Source organism: Mus caroli, unplaced genomic scaffold (assembly GCF_978045245.1).
Source record: "Mus caroli unplaced genomic scaffold, Mus_caroli_1 scaffold_3, whole genome shotgun sequence".
NCBI classification, from domain to species: domain Eukaryota; kingdom Metazoa; phylum Chordata; class Mammalia; order Rodentia; family Muridae; genus Mus; species Mus caroli.
In genome coordinates, this window is record NW_028227258.1 from 147,791,222 (window position 1) to 147,811,740 (window position 20,519).

Sequence of the window (20,519 nt, forward strand, 5' to 3'; positions counted from 1 at the left end):
CCTGAGATTCCACCTCACACCAGTCAGAATGGCTAAGATCAAATATTCAAGTGACAGCAGATGCTGGCGAGGATGTGGAGAAAGAGGAAAACTCCTCTATTGTCGGTGGGATTGCAAGCTTGTACAACCACTCTGGAAATCAGTCTGGCGGTTCCTCAGAAAATTGGACAGAGTACTAAGGGAAGATCCTGCAATACCTCTCCTGGGCATATATCCAGAAGATGTTCCAACCGGTAAGAAGGACATATGCTCCACTATGTTCATAACAGCCTTATTTATAATAGCCAGAAGCTGGAAAGAACCTAGATTCCCCTCAATAGAGGAATGGGTACACAAAATATGGTACATTTACACAATGGAGTACTACTCAGCTATTAAAAAGAATGAATTTATGAAAATCCTAGGCAAATGGATGGACCTGGAGGGCATCATCCTGAGTGAGGTAACCTAATAACAAAGAACTCACAAAATATGTACTCACTGATGCCAGGGCCTAGCAAACACAGAAGTGGATGCTTACAATCAGCTATTGGATGGATCACAGGGCCCCCAATGGAGGAGCTAGCGAAAGTACCCAAGGAGCTAAAGGGGTCTGCAACCCTATAGGTAGAACAACAATATGAACTAACCAATAACCCCCGGAGCTCGTGTCTCTAGCTGCATATGTATCAGAAGATAGCCTAGTTGGCCATCATTGGAAAGAGATGCTTATTGGTCCTGCAAACTTTATATGCCTCAGTACAGAGGAACGTCAGGGCCAAGAAGTGGGAGTGGGTGGATAGGGGAGTGGGGGGTGGGGAGTGTATGGGGGGCTTTTGGGATAGCATTGGAAATATAAATGAAGAAAATACCTATAATAATAATAATAATAATAATAATAATAATAATAATAATAATAATAAAGAACAACTGCTCATGGCAGGGCAGCATTGTGAAAATGGAAAAAAACAAAAACAAAAACAAAAAACAAATCCCTCAATTTAAAAAAAATCTCAATAACAACAACAACAATTGCAACAGCAAAACACTTCCACATCCAGCTCCAGGGTTTATATTACTTTTCATTAGGACTAATTTCTGGTAGAGATAAAGCACAAGCCATGGACAACTATTAGGACTCTTGTAACTACTGCTTCAGAGTTTGCAGTAACAGTCACCAGGAAGACACTGCTGCTCTATCTGCCATTGCATTTCCTAACTTAGGTTCAGTGGAACATAATGCAAAGAAATCCCCCAGGCTTTCTGTTCTAAGGAGGGCCAAGCGTTTCCCTGCTTGACAGTTCTGTAACTCACTCTGTTGTAGAAGTTTGTTAATTAGCATTTGTTTATAACATTTTAAGTAGCTCTGCTTAATTACTGGAAACGTGAAATGTGCTGTGTTTTATGGTCCGCAGAACATTGCTATTTTAACACTTATGAACGGATGGCAGCAAGGATAAGGATGAACAGTTCTTAAATAATTACTAGATATTGTGTGTATTCTCTGGATGCTGCAACTGAGGCTTAAATACAGTAACTTCAAAATGTTAGTAAGAAGTTCTATGATGTTTCTCTTGATGAAAAATATGTTCTCTTTAAGTTTTAGAATGTTTGGATTTCCTTATCTGTCAAGGGAAATTAACTATATTTACTTGAAATAAGGTAAAACAGGAAAATACTTTTTTTTTAAATGTGCAAGGGAACATCTTAAACTATTTGAGAAAATGCATGAGGAAAATTTACTTATCAATAAAATGTTATTACAAGCTACTAACATGGAATTGTGATATTTTATTCAAGCCACAGAAAAGAATAGAGAGTCCTTAAGACTCTCCAATGATGAATTTCTTATAATTCCTTCTGTGCAATTCAAGCCCTTCCACATTGGGTGCATTGATTTTTTTTTCCAAAAGCAAAAGTCACTATTATTATTTCAGTATGGCATCCTGAAATTTGTAATTCCTTAGAATGTCTATATAATATAATATAATATAACTAACATAACATAGTATAATATTATAAATGTAACATATGTTAGTAAATCACAAATACAGGACTTCATTAGACAATTTTTCAGGGACAGAAAAGTCTAGAATGATTTATTGATAGATTCAAAGACTAGGGCACATTTAAAGATTTCCTAGTTAAAATGTTTATATGTCTATTGCCAGCAGTGCTCAAATTGGCTGAAGGATGAACTCTTCATTTATATCTTGAGAATCTGAACTTGCTAGCCTATCACCGTAAGCAAGCATGCTGGTAATAGACTCTTAAACATGAAGTAAAAGTAACATCTTTGCCTTGCTTTTCAACAGTTCAAATTTTAATAGAGTTATATAATCATGTCCTGCTAAAACTGCTCTTTATAACTAGTAGCATTCTTTAGATCTTTTCTACAAGATTTTGTGACTGAGAAGTTCCCACAAGGTTTATGATGTTCTTCAGGGATTGGCAATAGAATAAATATATTGCCAAAAGTGATTATCTGAACTTGTCATTTTGCCCTAGACCTTCTGTCAATCTCTCCTTACTAGATGTTCACACTCTGCATCTAACTTGTGCCTGAATGCATATGCTAGAGAATAACACTTCCTCAAATAGGGAGGATGGTGCAACTGAAGAGTAAATAAATGTTCTAGTACATAGAAGATATATGTCAGAGTTCATAGGGTTTAAAAAACATATTAAGGTAGTATTGATGAATAGTATGTAGCTGAGATTAATTGAGTGTTTCAGATGCTGAGAATTCACAGTACTTTTTTTTAAAACCTAAACACCTTTATGAATCTCTTTTTCTTAATAATTTTAAGTGGTTTTCTGAGGTGTATGAATGGAACCATTTAATGATTAAGAAATCACACATTTAAAAGGCAGTCTGATAAGAGTATGAAGAGATCAAGGGCACTTTTACCCAGTTATAGTTTTAAAAATAACAATACTGAAATAGATATGTCAATTTTATAGGCAGGCCAATTTTTTCTTGGTTTTCTGTTTTTATGAAAAAAATACCCTTTAGACAAAAGGTAGATTATGTTTATAAATATATCAAAAAATTTCTCAGAGATTTAGTCTTACTTTTGGATGAGTAGAATGATGTATCTTTACATAGTTATGGCTTATTGTGAAAATAACATCAAGCACTGTTTTATGTAGCTGCATTTACTAAAACTACGGAGTAGTTCTGAAAATAAATATTGTTTAGATATCTAGTTTGCTTAGTTTATATCAGTGAGGATTTCTAACTTTTTGTGACTTTATCTTTAGAAATGATAGGTAATTTTCAAATGTATTATTTTTTATCGCAACTTAGAAACAATGCAGCTAGTATCTAATACATGCAAAGGATGAATCTAAATATTTAGAATGCATAGTAGAAGATTCAAACTGTGAGAATTGCCAATTCTGAGAAATAATATTACAAGAACTTGTGTGTGGCTACACATAGTATAGAGAAAAATTTAAATCTCTCTTTATGTAGATATAGATTGTCAATATATTAGTTAAAGAGAATTAAAATACTAAACAATTAAATAGAAAACAATTATTACTAAATTGTGGCACATCAGGAATTCTAAAACTTAGGAGAACAATGAGATGGGGTTTCAAGTATAAAGCTAGCCTGGGCAGTAAAATGAATTCAAAATAAGAATATGAAATACATAGTTAGGTCTTTCTTGAAAATTTTAAGGCCTTGAGATAGATACACTCCTGATTAAAGAGCTCTCATAGCATCCTGGAGGCTCAGTGCAGGTTACTCAACAAGTCAGGGGAGAGAGCAGTAAATAAGTTATTTAAAGTATGCTAAGTTTCCATTATCAGAGGACTTATTTATACAGATGCCCTTTGTACATTTGAAATTAGTAATTTGGAAATGAATGATGACATACATAGATATATATGGACATTGTGCACATAAATGATACATTGCAAAATGAAGAATATAATTGTCAAATGAAAAGTAACCATTGTGAAATGCTCATTTAAAGTTAATCTTCATTATACTTAGGACTCTATTTTATTCTCTCTCTTCTTGTCCATTAGCCAGATTATTCCACAGTGCTCCCTGCCAGAATTAAGTCTGCACGTATAAACTTTCATCCACCTGGGACCACTTTTCTGTTCACCTTCATCCTTTTAAAATGGTTCCTCCTCTGTAGAGAAAACTTTCATCAGTCTTATACTGGTCTCATTTTCAGGTTATGCTTTTACCCTTGTGACTTCTTATGTATTATGTATAGTAGGTGTTTTAGTTACTATTCATTGCTCTAATAATGCACTATGACCTCACAACCCAATTATGGAAACATTAAATTTTAAGCTTGAGTTTTAAAGGATCAGAGTCTTTGATGGTGGAGCAAAAGTACAGCAGCAGGAACAATGTGAACTTAAATCTTCATTTGGAAGTTAGCAGAGAGAGAGAGAGACAGAGAGACAGACAGACAGAGACAGATGGAGGGGGAGGGGAGTTGCTAAATGCAACTCAAAACAACCCTGAGATTCCACCTCACACCAGTCAGAATGGCTAAGATCAAAAATTCAGGTGACAGCAGATGCTGGCGAGGATGTGGAGAAAGAGGAACATTCCTTCATTGTTGGTGGGATTGCAAGCTGGTACAACCACTCTGGAAATCAGTTTGGCAGTTCCTCAGAAAATTGGACATAATACTACCAGAGGATCCAGCAATACCTCTCCTGGGCATATATCCAGAAGATGTTCCAACCGGTAAGAAGGACACATGCTCCACTATGTTCATAGCAGCCTTATTTATAATAGCCAGAAGCTGGAAAGAACCCAGATGCCCCTCAACAGAGGAATGGATACAGAAAATGTGGTACATTTACACAATGGAGTACTACTCAGCTATTAAAAGGAATGAATTTATGAAATTCCTAGGCAAATGGATGGACCTGGAGGGCATCATCCTGAGTGAGGTAACATATTCACAAAGGAACTCACACAATATGTACTCACTGATAAGTGGATATTAGCCCAAAAACTTAGGATACCCAAGCTATAAGGTACAATTTGTTAAACGCGTGAAACTCAAGAAGAACGAAGACCAAAGTGTGGACACTGTGCCCCTTCTTGGAATTGGGAACAAAACACCCATGGAAAGAGTTACAGAGATAAAGTTTGGAGCTGTGAAGAAAGGATGGACCATCTAAAGACTACCATATCCAGGGATCCATCCCATAATCAGCTTCCAAACGCTGACACCATTGCATACACTAGCAAGATTTTGCTGAAAGGACCCAGATATAGCTGTCTCTTGTGAGACAATGCCGGGGCCTAGCAAACATAGAAGTGGATGCTCACAGTCAGCTATTGGATGGATCACAGGGCCTCCAATGGAGGAGCTAGAGAAAGTACCCAAGGAGCTAAAGGGAACTGCAACCCCATAGGTGTAACATTATTATGAACTAACCAGTACCCCAGAGCTCTTGACTCTAGCTGCATTTGTATCAAAAGATGGCCTAGTCGGCCATCACTGGAAAGAGAGGCCCATTGGACTTGCCAACTTTATATGCCCCAGTACAGGGGAATGCCAGGGCCAAGGGGTGGGGGTGGGTGGGTGGGGGACTAGGGGGGAGTGTATTGGGGACTTTTTGGATAGCATTGGAAATGTAATTGAGGAAAATACCTAATAAAAAAAAAAAAGAATCCTTTGAAACTTCAAGCTCATTTGTGACACCATACCTCCTACAGTAATGTCACATTTCTAGTCCCTTTCTCATTTCTACCAACTAGAAACTAAGTATGCAAATATATTAGCATGTAGGAGCCATTCGCTTTCAAATCACCACATGTAGTATAGAATGATGTTGCCCAAAGTAAGATTATATATTTTTATAGTGTTCTTGTGTTTCTTTCAGAGATGGAAATCTTTATATATGAGTCTTTTCAACAGCATATGTAAACAAGGTTACAGAATGTCATAGATACCTCAATGTATCTTATTCTCTTTTACTGAAACATTAACATTTTCATTTTGATATATTTTAAAAGAAATCCTAGTAACTACATTTTTTCAGGCAGTAAAGAAGTCGGCTATCTAACAAAGACTTCACTTGTCCTGGTCACTAATGGCAGTAGCTTTACACATCAGTAAATGAAATCAGGTGATGTGAGCCTGTTGTAATGATAACATCTCCCACTTGAACTTTCAAAACAGAGCACTGCAAACATCCCATCTTCAAACATGGATTTTTTTTTTTTAGAGAGTGATTGGATCATGAGCCTTCATTGTTTTGTATTCTACTGATGAGTCTGCATGTTACTGGGACACTGGGAGTATATAGAAACTGTAGAAGTCAGGGTCTCCCTGCTGGAAGTTAGTTCCTGAGGTTAGATTCTTACAGGATGCATCTTATCCCCTGACCCCCACTTTTTGTCTCCCCCTATTGGCTTTCCAAATTATAAGGTGTGAAGTGATTTCTGCGATCACACACACAGGTGCTTAGTAATACATCTATCCTTGACCATGAGCCAAAATTATTAGTGTAGATATATCCTTTCTCCTTTTTAGTGGTTTTCTGTTTGCTTTGGTGTTGTTTGTTTGGGGGATTTTATTTGGTATTTTAGCACAGTGATAGAAAGATAACTAGTTCAGAAAGACAGGGTACTGCAGACAGATTCTTCATTTATAAATGATGCTTACAGAAAAATAATGGGGGTTTTTTTGGTGTTGTTTTTATTCCTACTGTTTAAAGCTGACTTCCAAAATTCATGATTTCTGTCGACTTTAGCAATTGAACAGTGAGATAATCTGAAAAGACAGACATTACAAATGCTTATTTATAGCCTATGAGTAATCAACCAGCATAATCAGTAGATGTGTGAAATCAGCACTGATTTATTCAATCTCTTCCCTGATGTATAGGACATTTTGGTACAAAACAAAGATACAGTCCACAGAATTAAAAAAGGTCAACAGAATGAAGGGCTCGATGAGGATGCCCCAATCCCACTGGGGAGGGAGAAGAAAGCAATCACAAGTAGGGAGGGATGGGGTGGGGAGGAACCTAGGATGGAAAGTGGACTTGGGGAGGGGAGGGGAACCTGACCTGGTATTGGTGAAGGAAAAGGACTGAAGCCCTGGGGGCAAGCAGAAAGAATGGAAACAGGCAACCTCCTGAGGTAGGAGGTTGGGGGAGGGGTGTCCTCCAAATTACACCAGAAACCTGGGAGGTAGTAGACTCTCAGAACTCAAAGGGAGGGACCTTAGGTGAAATGTCCTCCACTGGGAAGTGGGAACTTGTAGAGGCTACCTCCAGCAGAAGGACAGGGCATCAAGTGAGGGTTTGCCATCCCACAGTCAAAACTCTGACACTGAACTGTTCCTGTCTGAAAGAACTGCAGGGATGGAAATGGAGAGGAGTCTGAGGAAAAGTAGATCCAGCAACAGACCCAAAGTGGGATCCAGCTCAAAGGGAGGTCCCTAGGCCTGACACTACTACTGAGGCTATGGAGTGCTCACAAAAATGGACCTAGCATAACTGCACTCCAGAAGACACAACAAGCAGCTGAAAGAGTCAGATTCAGTTATTTGCACCCAACCAATGGACAGAAGCTGCTGACCCCTGCACTTGAATTAGGGAAAGACAGAAAAAAGCTGAAGAGAAGGGCGCCCCTATAAGAAGACCAGCAGTATCAATTAACCTGAACCCCTGAGATCTCTCAAACACTGGACCACCAACCCGGCAGCATATACCAGCTGATATGAGGCCCCCAGGTCTGGCTTCAATCAGGGATGAGACGAGGGAATGGGATGTGGAACAGAACAGTTGGAGGGTAGACAGGGGTAAGGAATAAGATTTCCAGTGTAAACTATCAATCAATCAATTAATTAATTAATTAATTAAAAAGGAAGAATTTGTATAACTTAAGATCCATAAATAGTCAGTGTAAAATATTTTAAAAGTTTATTTACTCTTTAAAGGAATGTATTTCAGGGTACAAAAGTTCAATTAGTTTTATAGTATAATAATATGATAAGGCTTTCTATGTTAGAATCCAAGTTCAGTGAATATTAACAATGTATGTCATAATTGTACCTTAGTAATTTTATATTTTACTATATTCAGTTAAGTAACCAAACTGAGATATATTTTTATTTTATAGAGATGACATTTATTGTGCATTAATAAATTGGTTCGTATTGTCTGATTTTTAAAGTCTGTTTAGTAATATGAATCATTAGGAACTCATTTTTTACCAGTCTTTGATTCTGTCTCCATATCATGAATTGGGGGGTGGGCTATTCTGTTCAGCAAAGATATTCTGATATTTTTAAAAATGAATAAGTAACAAAGTTAAACTATGACAAACATTCCCTCTTTGTAAAATCCAAAATATGATAATATATACTGTTAAAAGTCAGCATTATCAAAAAGTGACTATGTTGGAGTTACATTATCCAAATATTTATGATAAATTTGTTTATAATTAAATCTCCTTAGGAAGCTGATCTGTCCTGGGAATCAAAGGATGCAAAGTTGATGCTGCACCACAAGGGCTATAGATACCATGACACCTGCCACCATACCATAGCACCACACATCCTGGACAGGGGTCGGGAAGTACCCTATGGTCATGTGGCCTACAGCAGTAGCCAGTACAGTGTGAAATTATGGGAGACACAGGGTGACACACTACAGCTTCCACAATGAGATTCTTTTCTATGTTTTGCTTTGTTCTACTTTGCTTATTTTTGATATTTATTTTCTTTTGGGAGGGAGGTTTCAAGGGCAGAGGGCAGGGAGATGAGAGGGACTGGTATACATGATGAGAAATACTCAAAGAAACATTTAAAGTATTCTTTTAAAAAGAACTCTTTTTACTTGTTTCAACACACACACATCCAGAGAGAGAGAGAGAAATAGACAAAGTTAATAGGGGAAAGGTGAACAGTCTTGAAATTGTCACAAAGGTAGTTGGTGTCATTCAAAGGTTGCCTGAATGTCCTTTGCTCTATAAAGCAAAAGTTCAGGCTTTCAATGGAATATACAATAGATGAAGTCATAGCTAGCGTACCACTGGGTCTAGGACATGGTTCAAATAAAGGTCATCAGTGAGTCAGCTATGGTTTCAATTTCATGCAAACAATGTGGCCACAATAAACCAGTTGAAAAATGTAAGGACACAAAATGCAATACTTTTACAATACCACCAAATAGAATATGTGCCATAATTTATGTTTTTTAATATTACTATTATGATTAATTTATAATTTAAACTTTATTGGAAGTATGAGTTAATTGAAAGAAGCATGATATGAAGAACACTGAGAACTATTTGTGTGATTTTGGGAATCTACTAAAGAACTTGGAAAAATCCCAAGTGTAAGAAAAACTAATGCAATTTAAAAGAAGGATAGAAGCAAAAAACTTTTTTTATGGTTTAAACAGCTAAGTACTTTTGCCTTTCTTTAATTACTCTGTATGCTTAAGTCAGTTATCCTTAATAAAAAATGCTCAGTCCTGAACTCACAGTTTTATAACAAAACATTTTTCCTCTGAAAAGTCCTCTCATCCCACTGACATGCAAGATTATCCGAAAGAGAATCAGAGAATCAGATCAGAAATGTGGGGCTTGATCTTGATTCTTTCCCATCTTTATTAACCAATATTAAACCATCACTTCCTTAAGGTTTAGCATGGTTAACTCTTTTTCCATCTCCATAATTTGAAACTTGAATTCATTCAGAACAATTCTGTCACATACCCATCTATTTTCCCATACTAACCCACCAACCAGCATGCTGACCTGTTCGCTTATTGACATTTCAGGATGTTCTTCCCAGCTTAAACCTTTCAGTTTATTCTTGCACTTGCAGCCTTAAAAGGTACTTGCAACATTAAGATAGCAATACTTGCCATTTAATTAACATGAGTTTTTAACATAAATATTCTAAATTTCAGCATATGACTATAATTTCTAAACTGTTAAGAACTTGCATGAGGGTTTTGAATTTTTCTTAGGAATATTAATCCTTTACTCTAAAATCTATTTTTCAAATAGAGATGATTAAAATACCGCTCTACAGGAGATGGTAGATGATTGTGCATTATTTGAGATAAAACTATTAAACATAGGAGAACTAATAGTTCAGATTTAATCAGTATAATGCCTTTCTACTCTAAAGCGAAAGACAAAGGCTTAGACAACACATGCCTTATACATAATAAACTATCAATGCACTGCACATGGGGGCAAGTTCAGTTTGGGGGTTATTTTTGTTGTTTCATTGTGTTTTGTTAGTTGTTGTTTGTTTTTAAATAAACTATCAATTTGAAAGTGAGTCAAAAATCAGAAATTAAGCAATCAATTTACTTGAAGTCATGTTTTGCTCAAATCAACAGAAGATATGCAGAGTAACTGAAGATGAAAGTGGGTATGCAGTTTGAAAAATGAAGCCTTAATTCCACATTACTATGGAATCAACTCCAACTCAGAATGACTGGGTAGCATGCCTTTGCCTCAATTTCTAGTGATCAGAGTTAATAAAAGGTGGTGCTTACAGACAGAAATATAGCATGGCTGTCCTATGAGAGTCTACATCCAGCAGGTGACTCAGATAGACGATGACATCCACAGCCAAACATGGATAGAGAGCTTGGGGAGTCTTATGGAAGAGTGGAAGGACAACAATCCCTAAGAGGATAAGAACTACATAGGAAGACCAACAAAGTCAACTAACCTAGAACCTACAGGGTCTCAGAGACTGAACCACTGAGAAAAAAAAATACATGGGCTGGACCTAGGCCTCCCCACTCATATATAGCATATATGCAGCTTTGTCTTCCTGTGGGTCCCAAACAGGGGAACAGGGCCCATCCCAAAAGCTGTTTCCTGTATGTAGGATATGTTTTCTAGTCGGGCTGCCTTGTCTGGCCTCAGTGGGAGAGGAAACATCTAGGCTTGAAGCACCAGAATGAGGAGATACCCAGCAGGAATGACACCTGCTCAGAGGAGAAGGGGGTTGGGGAGATGGAGGAGGGATTGAATAGGGGAGCAGTAAGAAGGATGTAAACTGGATAGGTAAAAAAATAGATATAAAGAAAGAAAGAAAGAAGGAAGGAAGGAAGGAAGGAAGGAAAGAGAGAGAGAGAGAGAGAGAAAGAAAGAAAGAAAGAAAGAAAGAAAGAAAGAAAGAAAGAAAGAAAGAAAGAAAGAAAGAAAGAAAGAAAGAAAGAAAGAAAGAAAGAAAGAAAGAAAGAAAGAAAGAAAGAAAGAAAGAAAGGGTGGTTATATTCAGGTACTTGAACTGAAAAGCAAAATTATTAGTCAAATTGCAAAGCAACTGCTTTGTATGAAAATCTTCCCATTTCAGCAATAAAATAAATAAATAAAATAAAATAGCTAATAAATTAGCTTCCACCTAAATAAATAAAGTCTTTAGCATGGATTTAGATATAAAGTCTGACTGAGGCATGTGCTTTGTTGATTATCCCAGAAGAAACACTGAGAAGAGCCACAGGTGTGTCTGAGAATAAACAATAATATTATAACAGCCAACATCTAACTCTGCTTTTCAATGCACAGAAATCTGAGATCATCATTTTTATCCCTTGGCTTTGTGAAGATAAGAAACTAAGGTTAGAGTTATATACCTGTCTCTTTGTTCCATGTTTTTAGAGATAGTGATCACCTGAGTGGTGATAGAAATCAGGACTCCAGAGAATCATTTACAATTCAGTCCCAAAAAATCAGAGTTAGAATTGACTTTATATTCATAATTAGTTTGAAAAGAATAATAAACAGATTTTTTCTACAAGGTTATGCTAGTTTCACAGAAATGGGGAGAGAGGCAGTAGATTGACCCTGAAATTACCCAGAATGTGGCTCTGAAGAATTTTTTTATTATAATACTATATAAAGAAGCAAATAGTCGGAAAACTCCAATATCAAGGCAAATATGAGACATGTAGGTGTGAAGGAAACCAAATGGAAATCTGGAATACAGACAAGAATATTGGAAAATATTATCTTCCTTTACACTAGACAAATTGATCAATGCAGATAAAAAATAAAAACTAGTATTTCACATAACATTGTTAGAGATTTATATCAGATATCATATAACAACATTTTATGTTTTTACAATTAACCTCAGGCTTCACTCACATTTTAATGAATACCATAGCTTCCCTATGTTTTATCATTTGTGTCACCGTATAACCCAAGATGAGTGCAGTTGTTTCATCTTTGAGCCTCAGCCTCCTTGTGCCAAGATTTATAGCTCTTTTCCTCTATTCCTGGGAGAAACATTTTCCTGAATTGATGAAATTTGATAGTGTAGTATTTTTCATGTTTGTCTCACTTGATGACTCAGTACTTTTTAATTGTTTGTTTGACAGACTATTTTGACATTTTTCTTGTGTACATGACAGAGGACAACATCATAAACAAAAATATCTCATCTAAATAGTGATGATACAAATGCATTAGACAGTATTCAAGTATCTGGAGTAAAGGCAAGAAGGCCTTTATGTGGTAAAGCTCTGTGGATGTAAAGTTCTCAACAATCAAGGGTACAAAGAACTAGCATAAGTCCACAGCCTCTAACCCAGGAGCAATCCTGCCATGCAGAAGGCATCTCAGGGCTACCAGCATGACTTGGAGCTGTGACTGAAGATGGGACTGTATAGATGGTCACACAGAATAGATGGTACATAATGGAGTTTAAACATTTTCTGTATGAACTCCTTAGAGGACTAAAAGCAGGTTGATGACATAATTTGTTTATAAATAAAATAGAACATTCTAGAGTGCACAGAGCTAACGTAGCCTTTCTGTGGGCCCCTGTGGTGGCTATAAGAATGCCAGTACCTCCATGGGTACTTTCTCTAGCTCCTTCATTGGGGGCCCTGTGTTCCATCCAATAGATGACGGTGAGCATCCACTCAAGTATCTGAAGGGGTCTGCAACCCTATAGGAGGAACAACAATATGAACAAACCAGTACCCCCAGAGCTTGTGCATATGTAGCAGAGGATGGCCTAGTCGGCCATCAATGGGAGGAGAGGCCCTCGGTCTTGCGAAGATTATATGCTTCAGTATATAATCAGGAGAACTCCAGGGCCAGGAAACAGAAGTGGGTGGGTTGCGGAGCAGGGTGGTGGGAGGGTATAGGGGACTTTCGGGATAGCATTTGAAATGTAAATGAAGAAAATAACTAATTAAAAAAAAGCTGGTACCAGACTGAGGTAAAGGTAGAGTTTGGGATGTACTTAATATGAGATATAAGAGTGCATCTGAAATATAGGCTGAAGGGAGGGATTGGGGTTTCTATTTTAAAAACTAGTTTGGGATTCTTACAACAGTTACAGAGAAGTTACAAAACAGTATGGCAGGACGATCAAGTTATATTTAAAGATACATGTTAAACATGCAAGAAAGTATATAATCAATTTGAAATATGAATCTTTCCACGATAAGAAATATAAACTAGACAAACATTGATAGATTATATTTTTCAAATGGGAAAATAAATAATATAATATTTTTGTCTTTTCAATAATTCAAATGTTTTCTTCTCAAATGTTTCTTTCTTTTATTTCACCTCACCAAGTACATCTTTTCTTAGCAAAATTTCAGTATTATTCCTTGGACATAAAGCATAAGATAAACACAGAATGGACCAAGGATGCATAATATAATTGTTTAGGGAAATATTGAGGTGAGAAAATATATTGCCTTATACTGTTTTAAACCTTGCCCCTAAATAAAAATTGTACATAAAGAAAATAAATTATCCTTTCGGAACAAATTCCATATTCAAGATCACTGAACTTAGGTTATGTCTGTGAAGGCTACACACTATTTCAAGTCAAATAAACTTAAGCAGATACATACATTGTGTTTCACTGTATCAAAATTGGCAGAGATTATAACTATCATAAACAGCTTTAATCAGACCTTTGTTTGTTGAGATCATAATAGTTACACATAAAATGATACACATTGAACAGGAAATTCCTAACATGTAACAAGTTAAGGAAGCAATAGATATTACAGTGCTGCTAACTGTCTACACATTCAGCTGAACAGCCAATGTGGGGATCAGGGAGGAAAGGGAAACCTACACGGAAGCACAGCTTACCAAGAGGCTGGCCTGCGATGACCCTGGCATTTTCTCCAGCCACTGCGGCTCTTGCATGACGCTCACTCATGTACTGAACGAAAGCATACCCTTTGTGAACGGAGCAGCCAACGATTTTTCCATACTTTGAAAAAATAGCTTCAATGTCGACCTTTTTGACGATGGCTGTATTCAAATTGCCGATGAAAACCCTGGAGTTGATGGACTTGGGGTCATTCTTATTGGTAACGTTGCTTGTTTGTGTTTTGCCCGTCATGGTTGGTTCACCTTGTTTCAATCCTTAAACAAACAAAAAAACAAAATGATCAGAGAATAAGATAACTAAATTCAACAGATATCTCTGGCTTTGAAGAGGTTGTAGTTTTTCATCTGGAAACAAATTCCTGAGTATTATTAATAGATTTGTTTTTTTTTTTTAAAAGTAATATAAAAATACATATCACTAAACACTATTGGAAAATTCTCATAATTAATTAACAGTTTTTAATGCCTCAATTTTGTATATCATTTTAGCCCCAAATCATGGTTTAGCAGTCATTTTAAATTTTAAGTATAACTATATTTGTTTGCATAAGAAAATTTAAGGAATAAACCTCTTTCTTCCGTGTAAAACTAGGAAAGTCTGCATGTTCAAGTCTAATGAAAAGGGATGTATAGTTATATGCACATATAGTTATATACACATAGTTATCTGTGCAGTGTTTGAGCATAGGCAGTGTGCTGCTCTGTGCCCTGTAACAGATACACTGATTATCTGCTTCAGCAGAGGGATCCTAGGGTCAGAAGCCAACAATCGATTCCATTAAAGGCTAAGAGAAAGAAAAAAGAAAAGGTGTTAATATCAGGAGTTTGATTAGGATTTTTGGGGTGAAGAAAGAATGATTAGTTCTGTTCATGATATTCAGTTGAACCAAGCATTTATGTTACCACAGTTAAATGTAAACAAAAAGACATATACAGACATTATTCATCAATAATAAGAAAATTAGACAGAAAAACTGGGGCTTTCCTCTCTCAGCTTTATGTTTTAAGTAAACTCAATAAAGTTTTTGTTTGGAGGCCTTAAAATCCATAGCCATATTGATTGAATGTTGATGTTTTGCCAGGCACCCTCTTCTGTTTGGAGAAACTCTTATGTGAAAGGGAAACCTTTGCAGAATTGTACTCTTAGGTGGGAAGCGGCATTGCTGAAGGCTAACCAACAGTGCATTTTCTTGGTGATAGTTACAAACATGTCTATATGAACACTATTCAGCTAAAATAGCAAGTGCAATTGGCTTGATAATCATATTGAATAACACTTTTGATTTAATTGTTAATCTCATAGAAATCTCAAAGCTACAGGAGTTGGGTATGCTTGAAAATTCACTCATTATGCATCTAAAAGAAGTGATCTTGAAGTGAAGCACAGCCTAGAAGCATTAAAATGTTTCAAAAAAGCTGTTCATTATTGTATCTGAAGTTATTATAACTTTGCTTTAAATCATACCCGTGTCATTATAATGAAGGTAGATCTAATAAACAAAACATTAATCCATTTGCATAGCAATTAAATCTAATTATTGAAATGAATGATTTTAAAGTTGCCTTATATTATTCCAGTTTAGCTACATTTGACTTGTTCTTTCATCGTAAAATATTCACACTAGAATTGTAGAAATTAAAACTGATACTTTTTTTTCTAATCATTAAATTATACATATTGTATAACTGAAGACACATTTTTGAAAATACAACAAAAAATTAAGGTACATACTAAGACATCAACATCTTTGTATAATCTACAGTATATCACCTTTTTTTTTTTTAACCAGTACAGGCCAATATCTATAATACAAACCCCAGAAAACATGTTTTGATTTTATAGGTATAGGGAAAATGTTTTCTGAAATATATCTGTGACATAGTCAAGGGTACGTGATTCTTATGGCTGACATTTATTTTACAATCAGGGACTTGCTAGCTAGGAAGCAATCATAGAAACTTGTAGATGATGAAGTCTTAGGATGAGAATAGCTCTCAAGTGAAGTCTGTTGAGAGAAGACCTTAAATCTATACTGAAACCTAAGACTACAAATAAAGGGATCAGGATTACAGCACAGTTGAAAAACTGTGAGCTAGTAATTTAAAAGACCACAGAAAAAGCAAGACTAATGCAGGTTCTTGCCAGTGTAGTAGAAGGACCACATTGACTCCTGTGTATTTTAGACTTGGAAGAAGTGGACCTTAACAATGGGTAAAATAGAATATTTTCTTTGGGATCTATGTTCCAAAAAATAAAGTATGACACAGAAAACCTGAAAACATAAAACAACAACAAGAACATGATGGTCAACTCATGCTGCAACTCAAATGCATATGACAAATGGCAGAACCATTCTTTAAAAATAGAGCTCCGATAATCTGCCATATGAAATGTGCCCTCTTAAGGATCCAACCAAAAACTCCTATAGTTTTATAAGTTTAAAAGACATAACCCCTACCCACAAAACTTCTGACCCAAAACTTATCCTGCCTAAAAGAAATCCAGGGACAGGAGATGGAGCAAAGACTAAAGGAATGGCCAAGCAATAACTGGCCCAACTAAAGTCCCATCCCATGAATAAGCCCTAATCCCTGAAACAATTTATGATAATAACTCTGTTATGCTTGCAAATAGAAGCTCAGCATAACTGTCCTCTGAGAGGCTCCACCAGCTGCTGACTCAGACAGATGCAGACTCACAGACAAACAGTGGATTGATCTTGAGAATTTTTATGGAAGAGTTGGGGCAAGTGTTGCGGGTCATGAAGGGGATAGAGACTCCACGGGAAAATCAACAGAGTTAACTAACTGTGACCCTCTGTCCTCAGAGACTGAGCCACCAACCAGGGCTCATACATGGGCTGGACCCAAGGCCCCTGCACATATATAGCAGATGTGAAGCTTAAATTTCATGTAGGTCCCAAAAAACTGGAGCAGGGGCCATCTCAAAAAATGTGGCCTGTCTGTGGGATATGTTCTAGCTAGGATGGCTTGTCTGGCCCCTGTGGGAGAAGAAGCACCTAGCTTTGATGTGTCTGGGTGGGGGGATACCCTTGAGGGGCCAAGCTACTCAGAGGAGAAGGGGAGGGAGGATGGGGCCAGGAATTGTAGGAGGGAGGACTGGGCAGGAGGGTAGTGAATGGGATGAAATGTGAATAAATTAAAAAAAATTATTATCACTTACCAACAGGAAAGAGAAATAAAGATGAATCAAAAGAAATTTTTAATATGAAATAAGAAACAAGTAATGTTATTTCTAAGGTTTGAAACATACTCAGTGAATGTACATTACAAATGATGAGTCTCTGCAGGACAGATATGTAAATTTAAAGGTATAGAAACATTGACTATCCCAGAAGGAGTAAAAAGGGAAAACACTGAAAAAAAATGTAGCAACTAGCTTCAGAAAGCAGAGTGATGGCATCAGGCTGCTTACCATACATACAAGAGTTCTGGAGGACTTCACAGAAAATATTTTAAAATATGATGGCCCCAATCCTCCTAAATTTCATAAAGATGATAATATCAAAGATATGAGAATCTGAACCTATCATGAGGAGAGAAAAATATGAAAAACAAACAAAAACAAAACAAAACAAAATAAAACAAAACAAAACAACCAAAACCCCACAAGATACATCATAATCAGACTGCAGAATGCCAGTCCTCAGAAGCTGTTAGGCATTGGAGGCTTGCCTGCATTCTCACAGAGAAGTGAAGAACAGACAAAGACATCCTATGGCCATATAAGAGAACTAACCAAGACAGAGTAGAAATGAACTCTGTTACAAAAAGCCTTTTTGTTTGTTTTGGTTTTAGTAAAAAAGTTTACAGGGAGTTAAGGTAACTGTGAAAAATGCTGTGAAATAAAACGTAGAATTTAAATTGTTGTTGCCCCACAGAGTTCCCGTGGACTCTGAGAAGCCTATATCTATACGACCCACAAAGAAATCTAACAAGTGTATGTGGCTTCTGTGTACTTGGAATAGTGCAAGCATAACTTGGGAATTGAATTTTCAATGTTTTACTTAATATGTTAAGTATTATAATACTTAAAATCAGGTTGCAGTCTACTAGATCGATCCTCTCAAAATATTACCTGAATTTTAAACTTTGAATCATCTCAACATATAATCAGAAATAATGGCTTTATGCTTAATTCATTCTTAGAGAATAAATACGTTTTGAGGTTTAAAAGTTTAGGGTTATGGTGGTTTTAGGTATATTTTGAATAAACAACAAACAAAAGGTTAAGTAATTGCTATTAGATAAACACTAAAATTACTTATAATTTTCTTTTTCAAGATAGAATGACTTAATTTCCTCTGGAAATTGTAAGTAGTATAGCTTTTTCACTTGTCTTACCCTCAAACTCTAGCAAGATACATTAACTACAAATTAAAAATCAGCTTTCCTGTGGTTTAGGAAAATAGTTTTGAAATAGACAAATTAGCACATAGTAAATAAATCCTTCTGCAAGTTTTAGTAGGTCTTAATTTTCTACCTGGAATTTCAGAGTCACTCAGATGCTCACAGAACAACAATTATAACATCAACATAAAAAACTCAGATAGTCAAGAGAATAACCTAACAATAGTAATCCATCCAATATTCAAGAATCCAGAAAACACCTAAGAAGATTAGAAAAAAATGAGAAAGATAAACTCTATCATAGAAGCCATCACATGCTATTGTCTAGAGCTATCACCAGTGTTGTCCTAAAGGTACAGTGCAACAAATACTGCAGCAAAAAAAAAAATAAACATGTAATTAAGACAGTGAGAAAGAGAGAGAGAGAGAGAGAGAGAGAGAGAGAGAGAGAGAGAGAGAGAGAGAGAGAGAGAGAGAGAGAGAGAGCAGACAATAAGAAGAGAGGTAAGAGCGGGGCAAAAGCATATCATTAATAGAGTTGGAGATTGGTGCTTGCCCATGGGATGAGTCTCTAGTTGGGTCAGTTATTCCTTGACCATTCTCTCAGTCTCTGTTCCATCCCCGGTACCTAAATTCTTTGCAGACAGGATAAATTTTGGGTTGAAATTTTTCTGGATGGGTTGGTGTCCCTATCTCTCTTCTAAGGTACTTGCCTGGCTACAGGGGGTGGCTGCTTCATGTTCCGTATCTCCAATGCTGTGAGGCTCAACTAAGGTCACCCCTGTTAATTCTTGGGTCCTCCTCATCCCCATCTTTTGTATGTTCTTGACATACCTCCTCCTACACAAAATATAGGATACCATGCTACACTTCACACACCTAAAGAAGTGAAACAAGAAGAAAACCCCAAGTGGAGATGCTTGAATCTCACCTTAAAGGGGGAATAAACAGTCATAGGAGGCAGACAGACGGAGGGAATCGTGTGGAAGGAGGAATGGGGAGGAAAATGGGCAAGGGTTCAGGATCAGTTGTGCAAAGGGCAGGAGAGATTACCAGATAAGTGGAGTTTACTACAGGCAGGGGTGATGAGGAGGGACCTTCTCCAAATGATTATCTGGATTGCTCAGATTTCTTTTATATTTTTTCTTAAAGCTTCAGAATAATTTAAATATAGCAATGCTTCAAGAATCTACCTTTCTTTTTCCTTTTTTCTTTATCTCTTCTCTCTCTCTCTCTCTCTCTCTCTCTCTCTCTCTCTCTCTCTCTCTCTCTCTCTCTCTCTCTCTCCTTCTTTCTTTCTGTGAAAAATGTCAGATAAAACAATTTAAGTTCTGGTTTGCAGTGGAAGAATATATAGTCTTAACACGCTGGGGATAGCCTTACAGAGGAAGAATGAAATATTGAGTTCAATTTCCATCCAGTGAGAAACCAGAAGAAGAGAAATACAGGTGCCTAGATCACTTTCTCCTTTTATTCCCTTTGACTGAGTCTGGGAACCCAGCCCAAAGGATGATATTGTCCAAATCCAGGGTAGATCTTCTCTTCCTGGTTAACCATCTGTGAATACAACTTTGCAAACAAACTCAGAGGTACTCCTTGTGGATGATTATAAAACTAGCTAATTCAACAATTAAGCATCACAGAGATCATCTAAGAATATTAAAGAGCCTGGATTGTTTTCAAAGAAAATTAAAGTGTTACATATAACAACTCTCTCTTGGATGTTGGGTGCATGGCTCAGGAAGATTGCTTGTTGAGCAAGCATGAGGACCAGAGTTCAAATTACTAGTAAAAGGTAAGAATCTAGATATGGTCAATCTCATCTCACCCCTGCAGGAAAATTGCTAGGCCTAGCTCCAGCTTCAGTTAGATGTCCTGTCTCAGGGGAAAGAGAAGGGAGAGACCAAGAAAACTGACATCAACATCTGGTTTTCGTATGAACACGAGTTGACACATTCACATGAATGTGCATAAACCAAACATGTACAGCACACATATGTTCACACACACGTAATTTTTTTAATTTCAGCTTAGTTATTAG

The 20,519-nt window shown here is 36.6% G+C and overlaps 1 protein-coding gene across 6 annotated transcripts in view; it reads right to left on the reverse strand.

Annotated features, from left to right (window-relative positions):
* Positions 1 to 20,519, reverse strand: part of Ralyl (RALY RNA binding protein like) — a 688,169-nt gene that overhangs the window by 378,124 nt on the left and 289,526 nt on the right. For all 6 annotated transcript variants that reach the window (XM_085836023.1, XM_021157480.3, XM_021157482.3 and 3 more), the window contains one exon: positions 14,084 to 14,362. In XM_085836023.1, the coding sequence (XP_085692149.1) occupies positions 14,084 to 14,339 (256 nt within the window). In that variant the 5' untranslated portion in view covers positions 14,340 to 14,362. The remainder of the gene's footprint in view (positions 1 to 14,083; positions 14,363 to 20,519) is intronic.